The sequence below is a fragment of the Notechis scutatus genome, chromosome 1, assembly GCF_049901735.1.
Source record: "Notechis scutatus isolate UNSWTSFEM ecotype Mainland chromosome 1, rNotScu1.2, whole genome shotgun sequence".
Classification (NCBI taxonomy): Eukaryota; Metazoa; Chordata; class Lepidosauria; order Squamata; family Elapidae; genus Notechis; species Notechis scutatus.
The window spans coordinates 291,619,230-291,640,850 of NC_142009.1; the positions used below are offsets into that span (position 1 = coordinate 291,619,230).

The 21,621-nt window shown below is 37.2% G+C and overlaps 1 protein-coding gene across 2 annotated transcripts in view; it reads left to right on the top strand.

Moving 5' to 3' along the window:
- FLVCR2 (FLVCR choline and putative heme transporter 2) overlaps positions 1-21,621 on the top strand; it is a 54,594-nt gene that overhangs the window by 11,935 nt on the left and 21,038 nt on the right. For both annotated transcript variants that reach the window (XM_087951949.1, XM_087951950.1), the window contains exons 2-3: positions 16,472-16,613; positions 17,340-17,480. In XM_087951949.1, coding sequence (XP_087808075.1) covers positions 16,472-16,613; positions 17,340-17,480 — 283 coding nt within the window. The remainder of the gene's footprint in view (positions 1-16,471; positions 16,614-17,339; positions 17,481-21,621) is intronic.

Below are 21,621 nucleotides of genomic sequence, written 5' to 3' on the forward strand. Positions count from 1 at the left end.
AAAAGCAGGAAAGGAGAAAAAAAGAATAAAAGGGTAGGATCTGGAAAAATGGAGGAGACTGCCTGGAACTAAGGAATGGAACTGTAACTAAAAGGAACTTACAATGAAACTTTAACAAGATTCCCCAAAGATACATCCTAACTGAAACTTGGTAACAAAATAATAGAACCCCAGGAAGAGAAAGTGGAAAAAAGAAGCAAGAAGAAACAGCCTTGGATTATTTGGATTACTTGGTGATTTTTGGTTTTTGCATCTAGATGACTAAAACTAATCAGGTGATTGTTTAAAAGTGTTTAAAATGGCATCACTCTTAGAAGAACTGAAAATGGAACTTAAAAATGGAAAGAAGATGCACAAGAAAGGAGAGGTTCTTTTGGCTTCGTATTTCAATTCTTAGATATGGAGATCTGGAACTATGACAAACAACAAGAAACGCTTGCAGAACAAGAAGATCGGGACAAAGAAGAAGCCATCTTTAATGATCAAATAATTTTAAGTGGGGGGAAAAAAAGGAAAGGGGGAAAGAGAGTGAAAGGTTTAAGACTAGAAAAAACAACCAAAAAGAGGAATAATTTGAAAGATAAGTATAATATTAGAAAGCAACAGAAGAGGGGATTACAGATGAGAGAATTAGAAGTAGAGAGACGAGGGGGTAAAAAGGGGAGGGAGAAGAAGAGAGGGAAGAAGGTAAGGAAAAGAAGTTGTAAAAGACAGAAACAAGATATAGCGAGACAGGGAAAAGATATAAGGATTGAAACCATAAGCCTGTTTAGAGATAATGTGTGAAAATTTAATTGTAAAAGGGATTCTGCAAAGGTATATAAGATAGCATTGTTATATTACAAATAGAAATAATTTTAGAAAATATGACTAAAATGATGGATAAAATATTCACTGTAATGTAGTGGAATGTTTGTTACTAAATAAATGAATTAAAGTGAATGAGATAATTAAATTAGGAAAGGATGGGAACATTTTAATTAATGATTTATAAAAATATAAGCAAGAACTATGAAAAAAAAGAATTAATTATGGAAAGTTTATAAGTGTTCCCAAGGAAGTATGATATTTAATTGAAAAGAAATGTTAAAGATGTTAAGATTTTAATGAATATTAATGATAGAATTGAATTGGAATGGAATGTGTGATTTATTTACACACACACACACACACACACACACATATATATATATATATATAATATTTTCTTTTTAAGAATATAGTGTGTATTTTAAGAATGTACCAAGCAGAATTCGATTGGAAGTTATGTATTATATTGAATGCTATAATCTTAAAGGTATACATTGAAGCTTAAATATGAGTTTGAATGGATAAAATTAAAAGATATAAAGGTGTCATACTCCAATTAGTAACTACAGGGGAACATTTGTTTAATGAAAAAATAATAATAAGAAATTGCAACAGGACAGACAAAAGTATAAATATAATGATTTGAATTGAGATGAGATAATTAAAATAAAGTTGAGAAAATTAAAAGAGGGGAAAAACAATGTAGAAAATATAAAACAGTAATAAGATATGGAATAGAACATAAAATTGAGCATGAAATTGAGTTTGTGTCTGTATGAAGAAGTGATAACCTGGGACCATGCTATTTCCAAAAAAAAGATGTTTTATTTGTATTTTGTTTTTGTGAAAACCCAAATAATTTTTTTTAAAAATAATTTCCTCTGTTTTGTTATGAAAGTTGTGTCAGTGAGATCATCTTTATAATTGATTTGACACAGCAGGTTTTTTTTGTAATAGAAAAACCATTTTCCTGTTCACAATAAGTTATTAGAATTTCAATTACCGTATATGCCGGCGTATAAGACGACCCGGCGTATAAGACGACCCCCCAACATTTCCACTCAAAATATAGTTTGTTATATACTCGGCCCCTCTTCCGCACGCCTTCCACTTTTGCACTTTTTTTTTTTTTGAGGCACTTTTGTCTACTGTGGAAGCGAATCCCGTGAAGCTGAAAGGAGCAGCCAGCCTTCTCCCAGCTCCCAAGGAAGCGAGGCTCGCACCGCCCGGGCTCCGCTGAGGTATCCGGCTGGGGCTGTCAGGAGTTGTTACCGCTGGCGCGGCTCGCTGCGGCTCCAGTCCCGCGTTGCCTCGGGAAGGGAAAGGCAAAAAGGAAGAGCCGCGGCTTTGCCTTTCCCTTCCCGAGGCAACGCGGGACTGGAGCGCGTGAGCCGCGCCAGCGGTAACAACTCCTGACAGCCCCAGCCGGATACCTCAGCGGAGCTCGGGCGGTGCGAGCCTCATTTCCTTGGGAGCTGGGAAGGCTGGCTGCTCCTTCGGCTTCACGGGATTCGCTTCCACGGTGCGCAAAAGTGCCTCAGCCGCGGGCAGCCGCAGTGCTTCCCAATTACTATTTGCCGGCGTATAAGCGACCCGGCATATAAGACCCCCCCAATTGGAGGCATCTTTTTCAGGGCAAAAAAGTCGTCTTATACGCCGGCAAATACGGTATGTTTCCCCAGTCCCAAAAGGTTAAGGAGTCATCTTCTAGAAAAGTTTTTCAACTTTATAAACTGTAACATTTGGGGACTTCAGCTCTCAGAATTCTCCAGTCAGGATGCTGGCTGAGGAATTCTGCAATCTGAAATCCATATATGTTACAAATGCCAAAGTTGAGAAACACTGTTTTAGATATTGCCTGGATTGACTTTTGAGCTGATAGTTTTGGAAAGGAAGGAGGCAGAATTACAAGTTGACAGAGTAATAGAGTGGGCCGTGATTCTTCAGTAAAGCAAGATACAGTCTATAAAAGGAAGGAAACTATAAGGAAAATTAGCTGAACATTATCTCAAGTGTGGTTCTGGTCAGACCCACATATATCACAATGGCCATGTGGGAAAAATTAAGTTGTACTGTAATGCAGTTATTTATGTTTTAAACAGAGGAAATAGATAAGAGAAATTAGACAAAGCAGAGCTTGAATTTGGAATGGATCTAGCATTCTTAATTGTTATTTTGAAGTGTTAGTACTTAATATGTATTCTGGGTCCTTAATTAGGTTTTCCAAGAGCCCTAATTTGATATAATGCATCAGGTTCAATTTTTCAGTTGGCGTTCACTTTAAAGAACAAAAAAGCAGTTTAATACTGAGAGGAGACTTTTATCTCATAAGTAGGAGCCAGTATTCTTTTCGAATTATAATCATGCCCTTGAGAGATTGCAGGATGCCAAGCGAGAACTGTATTTATTTCTTGCAAAAATAAATCATGGTCTTCTATTTTTTCCAATGGCAAGTTATTCAGCAATTGGGGAAGGGAATTAGTCTATTCAACCTTAATTCCTTTGAAAGACATGCCAGACTTACTGGGCAAAATATTTCCTGGAGAACCTGTTCAGCCAATCCACGTAAGAAGTTGAACTGAAAGAAACTGGTTCCTTGTGTGAAAAAAAATTAAATTACGATGAGGACTAATTCATTGGCTAAGGGCCATACTAATGCTGTTAATATATTTATAGTATAAAGAAAAAAACCTTAACATTACAGTACATATTCCTTTTCTTTGTATTTTTCCCGTTGTGTTATAGTGATCTTTATTAAATGTCACTAATTATAAAGAAAATGAAAAATATATTGATAGTATGAACATAATAAATACATTTATTAAATAAAATAAAGGTAATAAACATAAATGACAAATAAAAGTCTTTTACAATGAAATAGAGTCTGGCAAGCAGAGCAATGACATAGGGCTATTCCAATTAGCCGCTTAGCTAGCAGAGATTTTTTTTTTTAAATATAGTTTATTAGTTTTTACAATTAAAACCAACAATACATACACAAATAAGCAAAGGAAAGGAAAGGAAAGGAAAGAAGAGAGGGAGAAAAAGAAAGAATTTTGAAAAAAGAAAGAAAAAGAAAAAAGAAAAAAAGAGGTTACACGGTTAAAAGCATTCTTATTTTTACAGTTTGCAAGATCTTCTTTTTTTTTTTCATAACCTTAATTTATGTCATGTATCCACACCTGTTCTTTACTTATATCGCTACCTCATTATTATAGGTTAATACTTCTCTCTTATGCCTTATGATATATAATTTATCTTTGGTCAATCCAATTATACCAACAATTCCAGCTATCATAATATAGTGAAGTGTCTTTGTTTTTTAGCGCCAAAGTCAATTTATCCATTTCTGCACATTTTGAAATTTTTTCAATAATCATTTCATCTGATGGAGTTTGATGTTGTTTCCAGTGTTGAGCGAAGGCTAATCTGGCCGCTGTTAAAATGTGTATTGTTATGTATTTAGCTTTTTGGGAAATTTGCTTATCAAAAATCCCTAACAGGAAGGACTCTGGTTTGTATTCGATCTGCTCTTTTGTAATTTCTTCCAACCAAATTTTGATTTTCTTCCAATACTTTTGGGTTTCTGCACAAGACCACCACATATGGAAAAAGGTTCCTTCTTTTTTCCTACACTTCCAGCAATATGGACTCGTGTTAGGGTGCATCTTCGCTAACCTCGAAGGGGGAAGATGCCATCTATAAAACATTTTATAAAGATTTTCCTTATATGCTGCCGATTTGGTAATCTTATTATTTCTGCCCCAAACTTTCTCCCATTCCGCTAATGTGATGCTGCGCCCTACGTTCTTACTCCATGCAATCATATTTCCTTTTACGATTTCTTCTTCTAATTCTGTTTCTAATAAGTAATTATAAAATTTTGTTATGCTTTTTTTATTTGATCCTAATAAAATTTTATCTAATTGTTGCAGTTTATTGTTAATTCCAACTTCTTTTTTGTCTTGTTTGTATCTGCTTTGAATCTGAAAAAACCCATTGATCAATTTTTTGTCCTTGCTCCTGAAGTTCCTGCCTCGGTTTCAAATTTCCTTGTGGGTCCAATAAGTCTTTGTATTTAATCATTTTGGTAATCTCCAGATTGTTTGGATGAATCATTGCCTCCATTGTTGAAATCCATACCGGTACTTTTGTGTAATGTTTTTTCCGTATTTTCCTCCAATTTGTTAATAGTGCGTCTCGGATTAAATGTCTATGGAAATATTTTTGACTAGTTTTCCCTACATCCCATAAGAAAGCGTGCCATCCCCTTTGTAAATCGTGGCCTTCTAGAAATAGTATTCTTTTGTTGGTTAAATTCACCCAATCCTTCAGCCAAACTAACGAGGTGGCCATGTGATATAACTCCCAGTTTGGAAATGCTAACCCTCCCCTGCTCTTCATATCCTGCATTGCTTTTACATTTATTCTGGGTTTTTTCCCTTGCCAAATAAATTTCAGGGTTATTCTATTGAGTTCTTCAAAAAACTTTTTATGTAATTTAATTGGGATCGTTTGGAATAAGTACAAGAATTTGGGGAGAATATTCATTTTGATACTGGCAATTCGACCTAGTAGTGAAATTGGAAGTTTCCTCCATGATTCTAAATCTTTCTTTACCTGGTGTATCAATTTATCATAATTGTTTTCTTTAAGTGTCTTACAGTGTGATGTTAGCCAGATTCCTAAGTATTTCACTTTCTTTGTCACTTGTATATGCATTATTTCTTCTAGTTCTATTTTCTGTTTTTCTGTTAGGTTTTTAGTCATTAATTTGGTTTTTTTTCTATTTATTTTGAGTCCTGCCACTGCTCCGAATTTCTCTAATTCACTCATCAATTTTGGTCCTCTGTCTTTTGGTTCTTCGATAAAGAAAATCATATCATCCGCAAATGCTTGCAATTTATATTCCTCTTCCTTAACCGTTAATCCCTTTATTTCTGAATTTCGCCTAATTCGCGTTAATAATGTCTCTAATGCTAGTATGAAGAGCAGGGGAGAGAGTGGGCAACCCTGTCTCACTCCTTTTTCTATCTTTATTGGGCGAGTACATTCCCCATTTACTATTATATTAGCTTGCTGTGTGTCGTATATGGTTGTTATAATATTTTCAAATTTGGTGCCCAAATTCAAATTATAAATTTTTTGAATTAAAAATTGCCAATTTAGATTATCGAAAGCCTTCTCTGCATCTAGGAACATAAGTGCTACCTGTTTCTCGGGGTGGGCTTCATAAAATTCTAGTACGTCTAATACTATTCTTAAATTGTTCTTTATTTGCCTAGTTGGGAGAAAATCTGTTTTGATCTTCGTGTATATACAAATTTAACATTCTTTTTAATCTGTTTGCTATAATAAGTGTGAATATTTTATAATCGGTGTTTAAGAGTGAAATCGGCCTGTAGTTATTTATATATCTGGGATCTGTATCCTCCTTCGGGATCAGCGAAATCAACGCCCCCCTCCATGAGTCCGGCATCCTGGCTGCCAGTAGAACATCATTGAAGACTTCCACCATAAGTGGTCCAATTTGATCTGCTATTGCCTTGTACAGCTCCCCTGGGATCCCATCTGGGCCCGGGGTTTTGTTATTTTTCTGGTTCTCTATTGCTGATTTCAATTCCAATTCAGTAATGTCTTTATTTAGTAGTTCAACCATTTCTTCCCCAGTTGCCTTATCCTTCACTTCATCTAAATAATTCCTTATTCCATCTTCACTGACATCTTCTTTTTTATATAGATCTTCAAAATATTTGAGTGATTTCTTTTTTCTGTTCTATTTCCTGGTGTCTATCTATTAACCTTACTATCTATTAACTGATATATCAATCTCTTCTCTTTCTTTTTTTTAAATTTATAAGATAGCCATCTTCCTGGCTTGTTGGCATGTTCAAAATAGGTTTGTCTAGTCAAATTCAAATTCATGGTCATTTTCTCTTGTTCAATTAAATTCAGTTTGTGTTTAGCTATTCTTATCTGATTTTGCAGTTTGGATTCTTTTGGAGTATTTTGTAGAAGGGTTTCTAACTCCTTAATTCTTTGTTGTAATTTGTTTTGTTGGGAATATTTTTCCTTGTTTCTCTTGGCGTTATAAGAGATTGTTATACCTCTTATTACCGCCTTCATCGTATCCCAAATATTTTGTTTCGTGGTTTCTCCATTATCGTTTTCTTTTATAAAAAAAATTAATTCCTCCTTTAATTTATTAATGTATTCTTTCTCTCTTATTAATTGAGTATTTAAAGTCCATCTTTTCTTTGGTTTTGCCCTGCCCTTCCATATTACCTGTATTGGGTTATGGTCTGCCCATTTGTTAGGCAAAATTTCCACTTCTTTGGTTTCGTTTGCTATTTCCCCGTTCATCCATGCCATGTCGATCCGTGTCCATATTTGGTGGGGATTTGAATAGAATGTAAATTGTCTTTTTTCAGACAATTTCTTCTCCGTATATCTGTCAGATTTAGCTCTTTCATCATTTCCCTGCAGATCTTAGGGAGCTCTCTCCTCCCCTTTTTGTTCTTTCCACCATTACTGTGATCTTTTTGAAAATCAGCAATGGAGTTGAAATCTCCTACAACAGGGGTCCCCAACCACTGGTCCGCGGACCGGTACCAGTCCGTGGAACAAGTCCTACCGGGCCGCTGGTTTGCTGGGCGCCGCCATCTTGTTTTGATGAAAAAGTGCTTCCGGTGAGCTTTTCCGGGTAGAAAGCTCACCGAAGCACTTTTCATCAAAACAAGATGGCAGTGCCTAGCGCTTCGTGAGCTTTTCCGGGTAGAAAGCCATTTCTACCCGGAAAAGCTCACGAAGCGTAGCGCCGCCATCTTGTTTTGATGAAAAAGTGCTTCCGGTGAGCTCACCGGAAGCACTTTTTCATCAAAACAAGATGGCGGTGCCCAGCTGAGGCCGGTACCGGGCCGCGCCATAAAAAAGGTTGGGGATACCGGGCCGTGGCATAAAAAAGGTTGGGGATCACTGTCCTACAATACAAATGTTTCTTTTTTGCAATTCAACCAATTTTCTATATAGGTGTTTGAAAAACTCTTTTTGGTCTCCATTTGGGGCATAAAATACTACTAAAAGAATTGGAATATCATTAATCCAGATCTGCAAACCCAGAGTCCTTCCTTCCGGGTCCGACCATATTAGTTCTGATTTCAAATCCTCTTTCACATATACTGCAATTCCCTTCTTTTTCTCCTCATCCGCTGGTGTGGTAAATAACTTTCCTAATTTCGGGCATTCTAAATATTTTTCATCTTTCTTCTTTATATGGGTTTCTTGTAGGCATATTATATCTGCATTTTGTTTAATTAATTTAGATAATATCCTTTTTCTTTTATTTGTCGAATTTAAACCATTTATGTTTATTGATAGTAATTTTTTTTCTTCTCCCATCTATTTAGTTTTGTTTCGCTCTTTGTCGTGTAACAATTCCTCTCTCTTCTTGTGCTTGTGTTAATGTGGTTCCTTCTGTCTTTTGTTGTGGATGAGTGTTCTCTTGGTTCCCTACCGTTCCAGTTCTATTTTTATGTCCACCGTATTCTTCTTGAGAATTTGTGTCCAATTCCTCCCTACTACTTTGCTCTTGTGGGCCCACCATCCGTTCGTAGAAATCCTGAGCTTTTTCCATAGTGTTTATTTTGATTTTCCTCTCTTTCCATGACACTAGCATCCCTTCTGGAATAAGCCATTTAAATGTAATTCTTTTTTGATTTAAATATGCTGCCAGAAATTTATAATCACGCCTTTGTTCCCTTATTCTCCTCGGTATCTGTTTAAGGATCACGATTTCTTTCTCTTTGTACGTTATTGTTTTATCTTTTGAGGTTCTATATATCATGTCTCGGACACATCTTCTGGTGAATCTTATGTGGACTTCCCTAGCACATTTGTGGCGTCTTGCATAGTTTGTATGCAAAACTCTTTTTGAATATCATCTTTATCCATCTTCAATAAACCGGCCAGTATTTCTGCCATCAAGTATTCCAGGTCTTCTTCTTTTGATTCTGCCACATTTTGGAATCTTAGGTAAGTTGCTGCCTTGTCCATTTCTAGGAGGACCAAGGAGTCCTCCATTTCTTTGCTCACGCTTTTAAGATCTTCATCCACCCTTTCTAGTTCCCTTTCCGTTCGTTCAGTTCTTTTCTCTACCTCTTTTATTATAACTTCGTTTTTCTCCAAGGCCTGCTGCAATACCCCCACTTTATCCTCTACTTTGGAAATGTCCGCTTTCATTTCTGTCTTTAGTTTCCCCATCTCTTCCTTCAGTTCATTAATATCTGCCCTTGTTTCACTGTGGTTTTTAGTCATTGTTTCTTGCAATCTTGTCAATGAGTCCTGTAGAGTTAGAAACATTGCTTGAATGTTCGCATTCGAGATGCTAGTTTGCTTCTCTGTTGGTAGTGTTTCCTCTATTGTTTTTTGTGCCATAGGTGAAGTTGTTGCCAAGGTAGTTGTTATTGTGGGGTTGACCTTTCTACCAGATTTCAATGCAGTGGTAGTTGTAGTAGTCATTTCCTTTAAGATTTGTTTTTGTTGTTGTACAATGCTAAATATGTTATTCCAAATTGGCATTCAGTGTTCTTAGTTCTATTACCAGAATTGAACAAGATCTATCAATCTATTAAATAACTATATTCTTAACTAATTAGTTATATATATATATATATATATATATATATATATATATATATATATATATATATATATATATATATATATATATGTATGATAGTTTGGCTTGTTGTATTTCCCACGTCATTGTAGTTCTTTTAAAGTTGTACGTTTCAGCAGAATCTCATCTGCCATCATCAGGCTTCTGTATTGTGTCCAATACAGACACAATACAGAAGCCTGATGATGGCAGATACAACTTTAAAAGAACTACAATGACGGGAAAATACCCAACCAAGCCAACACCATACATGAATACCGCGAAAACTTAAGAAAACAATATATATATATATATATACCGTATTTATCGGCGTATAACACGCACTTTTTCCCCTGAAAATAGGGGCAAATGATGTATGCGTGTTATACGCCGATATATGTTAAGAAGCCTTCGTGAATGCTGCTGGGATCAGGGATCAAGGACACAAATGAAAGAAGGGAGGGAGGAAGCAACCAAGCCTGTCCTTCTCTCTGGGTCAGCTCTCTCAGTCGCTCTCTCGCTCCTCCACCAGCACAGGAAGAAACTGCTTCAAAGAAGCGGGGGCTTCCTGAGCGCCCGTTTCTCCCCACCCCACCCCGCCCGCCCGCAGTGCTCCGTTCTGCCTGCCTGCCTGCCTTCGTTAATGGTTGAATCGGAACAGCTTCGGCTGAGTAAAAGAGGCGAATAGTTATTATTCTCAGCCGAAGCTGCTCCCAAACAACCAGAAACTAAGGCAGGCAGGCAGGCAGGCAGAATGGGACACTGTGGATTGAAGCGCGGGGTGGGAGTGGGGGTGAAACGGGCGCTTTCCTGAAATTTCCCTCTTAAAATGAAGATGCGTGTTATACGCCTGTGCGTGTTATACGCCGATAAATACGGTATATATATTTCTCTGGTTTACTTAAGTGTAAAGTAACCTTAACTACACAATAAATTGCATTCATAGATATACTCACACAATGAAATATAATATTGAACTAGAGAGCTCTAAAATTGTTAAATAACTAATGCTTAATATTCTTACTATCTCCCCTATATTCCCCTTTGAAAATATAACAATCTCTATTATTAATAACTTAACTAAATTAATTAATCCAATATTTTAACACTCTGATATTTCTTTACTAAATATGCATATTTATCGAGAGGAAATTAAAAAAAAAGCATATTTCAACACAACATAACATCAACTAATAGAATAGAGGAGAGGCTATTTTTAGTAAATATGTACACACAGAAAAGAATAGAAGGAAAGAAAAAGGAAAGTTCTAGAGATAGGAATTTTTAGTTTCCGCTTTTCACTTTGGGAGCTTTCACTTCAAGCACACCGGAAATGACAGATGAAAAATTGCTGAGTAACAGCTACCAGTAAGCAATGTTCCCACTCGTTCAAAGGCTTCCGATTTTACTTGTATTTTAATGTTCCTTAAGTCGATTGTTCTAATTTCCTTCAAATAAAGAAAGGAACTGTCTCCTCCAATTGAACAAGTTCTCAATTTTCCGGGGTTTATAGAATAAATTATGTCCACTCAGTCAATTGAATCTGTTACTTTGTTGTAGCCACTACAGCGTTCTCGATACCGCCTATGGCGCCGCCTCTATCTTTTTTTTTTTTTCCTTACCCCGATCGGCTTCGTTCTGCTTCTGGCTCCGGTTTAATAGCGTCTATCCAAATGTTAGTGGTGGCAGAGTGTATTCAATCACTCCCTGATGCAGGTCTTCTAAATTCCAAATTCCTCTTTAATTCTTTGTTATTTCCGTCTCTCTTCTGCCTGCCGAGCCCTTTCACTTTCACTAGTCCGATTCTCTTATAGCCGCTTTCTCTTAGGGCTCACGGCAGACGTTTGCACAGTATATAACAGCCTGAAATCAATCTGTACTCTTCCAGATTTCTTCTCCGCCACTAACTTTTGCCACCACTCTCTTTCCCAACGAACTTGCAAACTGTCACTCACTCTTTCCTTCACATCGGTGGCAGTCCGGACTTCGGAGCCTCCATTGACAGGAGGCTTCTTCTTGATCGTTGGGCTCTGGAGGGCTTCCTCTTCGTTGCAGGGGGGTTGCCTTCCCCACACTACAGCCCGAGGTTCCCCCACACCGGCACGGGTCTCTCCAAGACTCGTGCACCCCGAAAGATCGCACCAAACTCAAGAAGAGGATAGCTGGAACTGCGAGCGGATTTCTGCCCCTCTGACCGTCCTTGCCTTGCCACCGTAAGTCTCTGACTGCCAAAAGTTTAGCTAACAGAGATTTTATAAACACCAAAATATACTTTTATTAATAGGTTGATAATACCAGTATCTGTTTCAAGGACATATCTAGAATGATATAATCTGGGAAACCCATCCTCCAAGACCTGCCTAAATCCTATTTTTTGTCTCTTACGATAAACAGAGAGCTATTTCTTTCCTTCAGTCTTTTTTCTTCTTTCCTTCTTCTTCTCTTTCATTTTGCCTGGCACAGTCTGTCCTTCCTTCCTTCCTTCCTTCCTTCCTTCCTTCCTTCCTTCCTTCCTTCCTTCCTTCCCCTGATAGGAAGACTCTCATTAACTTGACCCTCTTCTTTGTCCAAGCTTTTTTCTCTCCCCAGGACAACCTCAGCATGGTGGCCCTCCTTCCCTGGCAACACCTTGCTTTCCTGCTGCCCTGCCTGGGGAGCTGAGTGACATCTACAATTCCATGGATTGTGGGAGTGGAGAGGTGTCCATAGACACCTCATTTTCTGAGTGTGCTGCCTTTGGAAAGTAGCCTTGGGTGTCTCAGAAAAGACCTTGGAGGGCTGCATGTGGCCTACAAACTAAGGCTTTTTGACTTCTGCTATAATAGTGTTTCTGAATCTTGGCAAGTCTCCAGCATGCTGACTGGAGAATTCTGGGAGTTGTAGTCCACCCGTCTTGAAATTGCCATGGTTGAGAAACACTGTACTATATAATAGTCTTTGGCTACTTTCAAAAGCAATACTTCTGCAATTTTTCAGTGCATAAATCAGACAGAATGAAAGTGGGACAACAGTGAACAAGCAACATTGTTTTTAATGTATGTTTAAATAGCGTTTAGCTTCATCACTCAAAGTCCCTCTGTTAACAGTACTGCATTCACAAAATACTTCTCCCAAATGTTTTTGAAGCGTTGAATCAATTTTCTGCCAACAAAAACAGCTACATTAGAATCTGTTTCTGATCTAGGTGAACGTGAATGAAACATTGACTATCATGTTGCAGATGACTGCAATGTTAAACTATCAGAAGCCTCAAACGGAAATATTCATGAGAAAAAGCTAGAAAGTTTGTGATTTTAGTTTTAAAGAAGGCAACTGTGGAGTACATGATTGAAATATGTAAAATTATATATAGCATGAAGAAAGTTGGAAAGTCTTTTTTTCTTCTTTTCAAATATTAGGACCAGAGATCATTCAATAAAGCTAATTAGATTTTGAAGAGATGAAAGAAACCATTCCTTTACTTAACATAGAATTCATACATGGAATTTTATAATCAAACAAAACCTATGTCTAAAGGAAATTGGATGAATGTAGGGAAAACAGTTTTATCAAGGGCTACTGGCTTGAAGATATAATATTGTCTCTGGATTAAGGCTGGCATGTCTCCAAATACCAATTTGGCAATGGAACAGTGGTAGGAGAGGTGTGTGTGTGTGTCCTGCTTGCAAACACTCTGAGCATCTGGATGGCAATTGTCAGAAGCGACACTGGACTAAGATGGACCTCTGTCAGAACAAACAGGGCTGTCCTTACATTCTTCGGATATAAATATATATTGACATTACAAAGAACATAACTAGCTGTCATTTTTTTCCTTTTGTGTGGAAGGGGATAAGCCTTGGAAACTAAGAGAAGATCTTCCATCATAGCTGAATAGTTAAATAGATAAATTGAAACTTCATCTATGTCTATCAATGAAGTTTCTTCCATAAATAGAAACAAGAAGATGCATAATTCTCTTTCTACTACCAGCTTTTGTGTGTCCTTATAACTTCCCATTTTGAGTGTGCAAACAGGAAGAGGCCTACAGACAGAATGGGTAACATTGCATTATTACCCTTAAAGATCATTACGGAACAGCCTTCTCTTCTGTAGTATCTTTCATTTGGATCATACTATCCTCCAAGGTGATATCTGTGTCCACCCTCCTATCCTTCAAACTTAGTCTGAAGCAGAACAAATATATCAATGCATCACCAAATTTCTTTCCCTGGTTACATTTGCTGAGACACTTGATGTAGCTACCTGCTACGTACAGGAATCTTTTGAAAAGTGAATGTATTAAGCAGTTTGCAGTTTCCTTTTCGCATTGAAAGGATTGCAGTATAGACAATATATTGAAATTAGCCTTTTCTTGTACAATATATCATAGGTATGTCTTGCATGAGATGTATGTTTTTAATATCTCTCTCATATATATGTATATATGTATATGTATATATACATGTACTGTATATATGTATGTATATATATATATATGTGTGTGTGTGTGTGTGTGTGTGTATATATGTATGTATACGTACTCTTGTATATATACTCTTGAGGGGCCTATTGTGAATCCCGTCAGTCATCAAACTCTGATTATTGGGATCCAGAACAGCCTTCTCTTCTGAAGTATCTTTCGTTTGGATCATCCCATCCTCCAAGGTGATATCTGTGTCCATCCTCCTATCCTTCTGTTAGAGCCTGAAGACCTAGCTCTGCTGGCTGGCTGGGGACTAGTGGGGTTTAGAACCACACTGATGGTGCATACTATATTGATAACAAACCCCACCTCTCTTCTCGTTCCCTGCTTCCCCATTCACCCATCTTTTATCCTATTGTTTTTGCTCATTGTTTCTTTTTCATTATTCTATTGTTCCATTATGTTTGTATGCTTACATTTACACATCTTTTCATTTCCATTGTAATTGTTGTGAGCTACCAAGAATAGCCCCGTGGTGAGTTAGGTGACATAAAATTAATATAAAATAATAATGTAAGACCATCAAACACCCACATCTGCCTATACCAAGTCCTTGGGAAGGACTTGATAGGGGGATTAATAATGCCAAATCCAGTATAAACATCTGGCTGACTATGCAAAAAACCATTACTCTGATGAGCTTCAGGATCTGGGGTAATGAAGAAGGATTCTAGGGCAGTATCTGGCAAATGAAGACCTCCAACAAACATTGTGAGAGTTAATGATTTGTAGGCTTAGTTGGTATTCTTAGTTTTACCATGGAGAAAAGTTTGTTTCCAAAAAGTTAAATGTGACACAAAGTTCATTTCAGAATTTGAATTTGTCTTCCAAAGCCAGAAGATGGGAGTAACTTGGTATCTGTGAACAGTTTTCACATTACTCTTTCCTCATATGTTTCTAAAAGGTACTGTGTGTTTTAGCTTGCTGACCTACAATTTTGTTTTATTCTGCTGTTGTGAAACAGCTTGGGACAATAACAAACAAACTTACCACAGAAAATCAAAAGAACAGGCATTCTGATTTCATATGTAAAGTGCAACCTGTGGAAACAGCTTTGATTTTGCTTTGTTCAGGATATGAGTAATTGATTATCAGGCAGTTTGGATACTAGTCTCAAATATTTGGAGACGATGATAGCCTGTTGAAGACTGTCTTTCCAGTTTCCTTTGCCAGAAATCTGTTGTCGGAAAAAAATCCAAATGGATCTAAAATAAAATGCTTCAGTATATGATTGTTTCTAATAAAGAATTAAACCTGTTTATCTGATCAGCACTAGTTCCTGACTGTTTATGTATATATACTGTAGTTATGGTCTTGTAGAACTATGCAGTGATATATTGAAGGAAGTTTTATATATATGGACACACACACACACTTCTTAAAATTGTTAATAGATTTAAGATCTTTATCTTTTAGGCATTTATAATCTATATATATAAAAGTGAAATCACTCACGCATCATCACGAATCTCCAGAACTGTAAAGCCTACAAATTTGAAATTTGGCATGTGTGTTCTTCTTGGCTTCTAGGTGCTCACTAAGAAAGGATTTTTCGAAATGACCATCAGTATTTTGTATATTATTATTAATATGCTCTGATGCTAAGGAGTTCTACTCCCCTTCCCCACCTGAAAAGAAATGTGTTCCAAATGCAAAACACAAGCAGAGGAAAGGAGTTTCAGTTTTAGTTTCACAGCAGCAACCAGCTTCAGTACAGAACAGTTGAGCTAAGCCACGCCCAGGCTCCTTGCTGTCTCCTTCTTGCTCATACTTTGAATACTGCTTCAGTTTTCAAACAGCCCAGAACTCTCTCACACACTGACAGGATGCTAGCCAGATGAATATCGATGGATGCTGGCAGGGAGAGGCAGAATTCCCCCCCACCCTTATTTTCCTCCCCAAAAACTAAGCCAGACCACATAGTTTCGTAGTGAAGCACAGGTATCGAGCTAGTAAAGATATAAACAGGGGTGGGATTCTACCAGTTCTGTCCAGCTCTGTAGAACTGGTAGCTCTGAAGAGCAGCAGACATAGAACCGGTTCTATGTCTGCTGCTGTTTTGGACCACCTGCCCACCTGGGCTCTTACCTGACCTTTATTTCCTGCTTTTTCAACCTCAGCTGCCATGCGAGGCACAGCTGTGGTTGAAAAAGCAGGAAAAAAGTGCTTTTTCAAACGCTGCTTCCCTGCACTCAGCGCTGCTCAGCTGTCCAGGCAGCAAGCTGACGAAGATTTACACACACAAGCAGCGTGCAGGGAAGCACATCGTAAATCACCGAACCGGTAATTAACCCTGTCGGATCCCACCCCTGGATATAAATATAAGTTTCCATAAATACAGTGATACTAGTAAATTTCAAAATTATACAAAATGTATTGATGTTATTATTAGAAAGATTAGGGGGAATATCACAATGATATTTTCCTACAACTGTTGTTAAAATATTACACAATATCATTTGAAAACCTGTTAGGTATTCTATTAAGGCACTTGCATATTTAAGAAGTGATATATTATTTGTATTTTTTTTTTTTTTTAGCTTGGCATTGCAGCTGGTTTCCTCCTCCCCCCTGTTCTGGTTCCCGATTTGGAAAAGAAGGAGGAGCTGGCTTACCATATTGGCATCATGTTTTTTATCACAGCGGGTGTGGCAACAGCACTTTTCATCTTAGTTGTCTTTGGTAAGTAAAAATAAATAAATGTAGTTGAAGATTGGGTATAGGGAGCAGCTAAAGTGGGTGCTGAATTACTGGAGTATCAGTTCCAGACTGGGAGTTATACAGATCTTGAGAGAAACCAGAAATGAGATAAGAGAGTTAGAGTGATTGTTGGGAAGGACAATGATGCCTTTAAAAAGTCTTCATTAAGTGCCAAATTGTACAAAGGATTGACTTCAAAATGGGCACATGAACACAACAGATGCCCAATAGAACAAAAATCTGGTGGAGAAGAATGAGGACCAGATTTTTTTTTCTTTTTTGGAAACAGTCAATCTCTTGAGTCTAAACTGTGGGCTGCTAAATACTGTACTATATTATGCCAATCCCAAAGGTGCTTTTTCAGGAGGCAGCTGGGCTCTCCTGAGTAGTGGTGAGTACTTTGAGGACACAGATAAACTTCCAAGTGCTTCAACGACCCTCTAAAAGGATGCAAATGACCAGCAGTTTGCAAGGAATGTAAATCCTTCCATTCTCAACTATCCTGTCAGAGCTGAAGAAGCTTCTTGGATGAGAAGCAAAATGTCTTCCCCCCAAAAAATCCAGAAAGTCCAGTTGCCTCCTGAAAAAGCACCTTTGGGACAACCATGACCTTGAGTTAAAATGGTTGAGTGCTTATACTTTATTTTCAGTTGCCTTTTATTTTAATCCGCAGTTACTCATTTCTGGTTCTTCCTTTTTTTTCTTTAGTGTTTCAGGAAAAGCCTCCATATCCTCCAAGTCCAGCCCAGGCTGTGATTCAGGCAGAAGCTCCAGATAAATATTCCTATCTGAAATCCATAGTCCGGTTATTTTCTAACGTTAACTTTGTGCTGTTGATAGTCACTTATGGTAAGATCTCTTGATTGGAAGAATCATATAACATGCCACTTTTTTCATGTTTGTGTTATTTCATCTACCTGCCAGCATCTTAGTTTACAAATAAGAGGTTAAACAGTTCCCAGATAGGAAGTTCCTTAAACAAATGTATTTGTTCTCAAAAGAAGTTAAAGATATAATTATATGAAAATTACTCTAAACACTTGCATATCAAAGCATCAGTTTTACCAAGGCAATCTACTCTTAATTTGTTAATTTGAAGAGGAGACAATTCAGTTCCTCAAATATGATCAGGTATTTAGCTTTTTTCTTCTCCTGCCTCTGTGGGAGAGCAGCTGTCTTTATTAAGTCATTTTTTCAGATAGCTTTTCAATGTTCACAGATGCATTTAAATAGTGTTACTTTAGCTTTAAATACTCATGTACAATAACACCACATTTTCACAACTGCACATGGGACCTACTCAGTGATGGGATTCAAATTTTTTTACTACCGGTTTTGTGGGCTTGGCTTGGTGGGTGTTGTTTGGCTTGGTGGGCGTGGCTTGGTGGGCGTGGCAGGGGAAGGATAATGTAAAATCGCCATTCCCTCCCCACTCCTGGGGGAAGGTTACTGCAAAATCCCATTCCCTCCCCACCCCACTAACCTGCTTTCCAGCTCTGTTCTCCTGTGCAGGGCAACCAAAGAAGACCCAGCCAATCAGCTGGGATTTGGGAGGCAGAGAATAGATGGGGGCGGGGCCAGTCAGAGGTGGTATTTGCTGATTCTCTGAACTACTCAAAATTTCCACTACCGGTTCTCCAGAACGGGTCAGAACTGGCTGAATACCACCTCTGGAACTACTCCTTCATTAAAAAAAATCTAAGTTACATCCAAATGAGTATTTATATTGTATTTCATTTCAGTTTGGAAAGGGAGAAATTGTATTGTATAGATAAAATGCACTAAGAATACCGATTTGGATGTATTCTGGTGGCTTATTTTGTTTATTAAAATGAGTGATATTTATATGTCATTTTACTTGCTTCTGATTCCTTTCAACAATTTTCTACTCTTCTTCATTTATATTAATAGTTGTTAAATATCTTCTTTCAACTCATCTTGTTTCTTTGTCTTTAGACTTAATTATTGGCTCTTTCTATTCTTTCTATTTCTGATCTCTCTCCACTCTGTACTTTTGGTTTTTTCCCCATTCTTTATCACTTAAAAATGTTATTCTTCCCATTGCTGCTCCTTTTTTAAAATCATTTTTAAAATCATTATTCCTTTTTACTGAGAGGAAAGGAAAATACAATCAATGCTAATCCTTGTTTTCTTATCTTTTGCTTGTTATATCATTTTATGATCATAAAGTTTAAAACATCTTTTACTGTTAAATCTGTAGAAAGTTTTATAGCTCTCTATTTTAAAACAGCAACTGTGAGAACAAAACCAAATCCTGTTTGCCATCTAGAATGCTTTAGGATGTTTGACAGCTTTTCAATCATGATAATGGAAGGATGTTTGTCCCAGAATTCCTAGTTATGCCCCTAGGAAGGTTTTTTTTTCTGTTGCCTTATCATTTAGATTGTTTCTACTGATATTTGGTCTGAAAACAGGAAATTCAGGAATAAGATGAGTATGTGGCATTCAAAATTGCAACAGATTTGATATTTGATACATCTAGGCGCATAAAGCTGCAGTCAGTATATTGGATTTGTCTGATAGTGACACTTGTCTGATAGTGAGTAGGAAGTGAATGGGTATTTCTTTTAACTTAATGTTCCCATCTAGTAATCTGAATTTTTGCAAATTGAATATGCTAACTCCAATTTTGATAACTGTTGGCAGTTGGGTTTCTGCATATTTCTGCATATATTGATACTTGTAGTTATGATTATTGCTTCGTGTAATTGACACTGTTATATAGAAAAAGGCAAAATCTATATTTTAATATCATAATGATCCAGAGCAATATGAAAGCTTTCAAGTTCTCCAGAAGTCTTCAACAACTAAGATGTTCAAACCAACAACAGCAGAGGACCAGTAAAGAGCACCAAAATCTAAAATTTAGGCCAGATCCTTCAGTAACAAAGTCTGCAATTCAGAGTAAATCTCAAGCTTGATGTCTTGTCTATGGAGATTCTCAGTCATCCAGGTCATGGTTGTTCCAATGGTGCTTTTTCAAGAGGCAAGTGGACTTTCTGGTTTTTCTTTGAAGATGTTTCATTTCTCATCCAGGAAGCTTCTTCAACTTCTTCAGAGCTGAAGAAGCTTCCTGGATGAGAACTGAAATGTTTTCAAAGAAAAACCAGAAAGTCCACTTGCCTCTTGAAAGAAGCACCTTTGGGATCTGAAGCTGATAATAGTAGACTGAACACATTTGTTAGTGTTAAGGTTCTATTTAATATCTAGAAACAAAGAGAATGTTGTTCCCTATTAGTCCTGAAAATATAAAGAGCATATTTAGAGGCTCTAATAGCACAAAGAATGGCAAAGGATGTTATAAGTCCCCAATTTCTGCTCATTTCTCTGGGTCATTTGCCTCAATGTTTTTTCTCCCTCTCAGAAGTTTTGTTTTTAAAAAACAGAGAACAGCGCAAAGGGCAAATGTTTTGGTTGTCTCACTGTATAAGATGGCTTCTAGGAATGTGTACTGTCAGCTCTCTGCTTGCCTTATCATTCTGTTGTTTGATTAAAGAGACTGAATACCAGAGGCTTTTCAAGTACATATAACAATATTAAAAATTTCCTGTCATGTCATCTGAACTTGGTCCTTTGCTCCCTTTGCCTGCAGTAAACTTTGAATAATTCCTACATCTTTATTGCCTTCTTGAAGTTCTACACTTCTCAGTTTTGCAGCTTTTAAAGTGAAATTGAAAAAGCTGAATTGTGTTTTCATGCAATAACCCTATTGACAATGAATAATTCTTCCTCAAAATTCAGATCCCTCATGAACATTGCCAAAAGAGCAGTCCATTCCACTGAGCCTTTGAAAAAAAATTTATTCCCCATATTGAGCAGCATCACAGTCAAATGTTGACTGTCTATGTGTTCTCACATGTACCTTTAGAACTGCATTGACTCCTATGTCAAGTCCCTGCAGCTTTCTTGGCAAGATAAATCAGAAATTGTTTGCCATTGCCTCCTTCCTAGGCTGATAGACAGGCCCAAGGTCACTCAGCTAGACTAGAACTCACAATATCCCAGTATCTGATGCTTTAACTACTATACCAAACTGGCTCTCCATTGAGGGCATACAGTATTAAATTGGTTATGCAGATGCAATTTTTGAGACAGTTATTTGGATATTTTTAATGCCTTCCAGTGAGTTTTGATTCCTGTTACCTGTCTTGACTGGTCCCTTCAGTTCTGTTGGCAATGTGCTCACAGGCAAGACTTTGAAAGTAGTTTACCTCTAGGACTGACAAAGAGTAACTGGCTCAAAATCACCTTTGTGCCCAAGGTAGGATTAGAACTCATGATCTCCCAGTTTCTAGCCCAATGTCTTAACCATTACACCAAACTAGCTCAATGAGATGATACCATTATTTTATTTGGCACAAAGAGTAAGCTATATTTTTATAGAATAACAGATGAGGATTGATCATGATTTCTGGTATAAAGATTTGGAAACAATTGCTGTAGCCATGGTCATTAATTCACTGGTAAAGGTTAGATAATAAATCTGAATTGTGAGCAGTTTTAAATGCTTCTTGGGAGTTCTCTTTAGGAATCCAATCTATTGTACTGCGCCTTGGGGATGCTTGAGCTGTATTTCTGTTAACACATTTGTTTCTTTCTGATTATATGAAAAATGAAACATAGCAAAACATTAGGAATGATACTTAGTTTTAAGTAAATCCTTAGATGTAAGGGCAGTAACCTGGGAAAAGTCTATCAGATTCACAGAAATATTTTCTCACAGACAAAGAAAACTTTTTACTTTATTTGCAAGTAAAAAATAGGCTGCTAAAGTGCTGATGCTGAATTAATACTGAACCAAAACAGAAAAGAACATGAAAAAACATGTAATAAAGGTTATAATTAAGAAATGTGGAGTTGATTCAAAATTGGGAGAAATGGCTAACACCCAGGAAAACAGAACAACATTGCAAACTAATCTGGACAAGTTGGAAGATTGGTTTGAGAGGAATGAGGTGTCCTTGAAGAG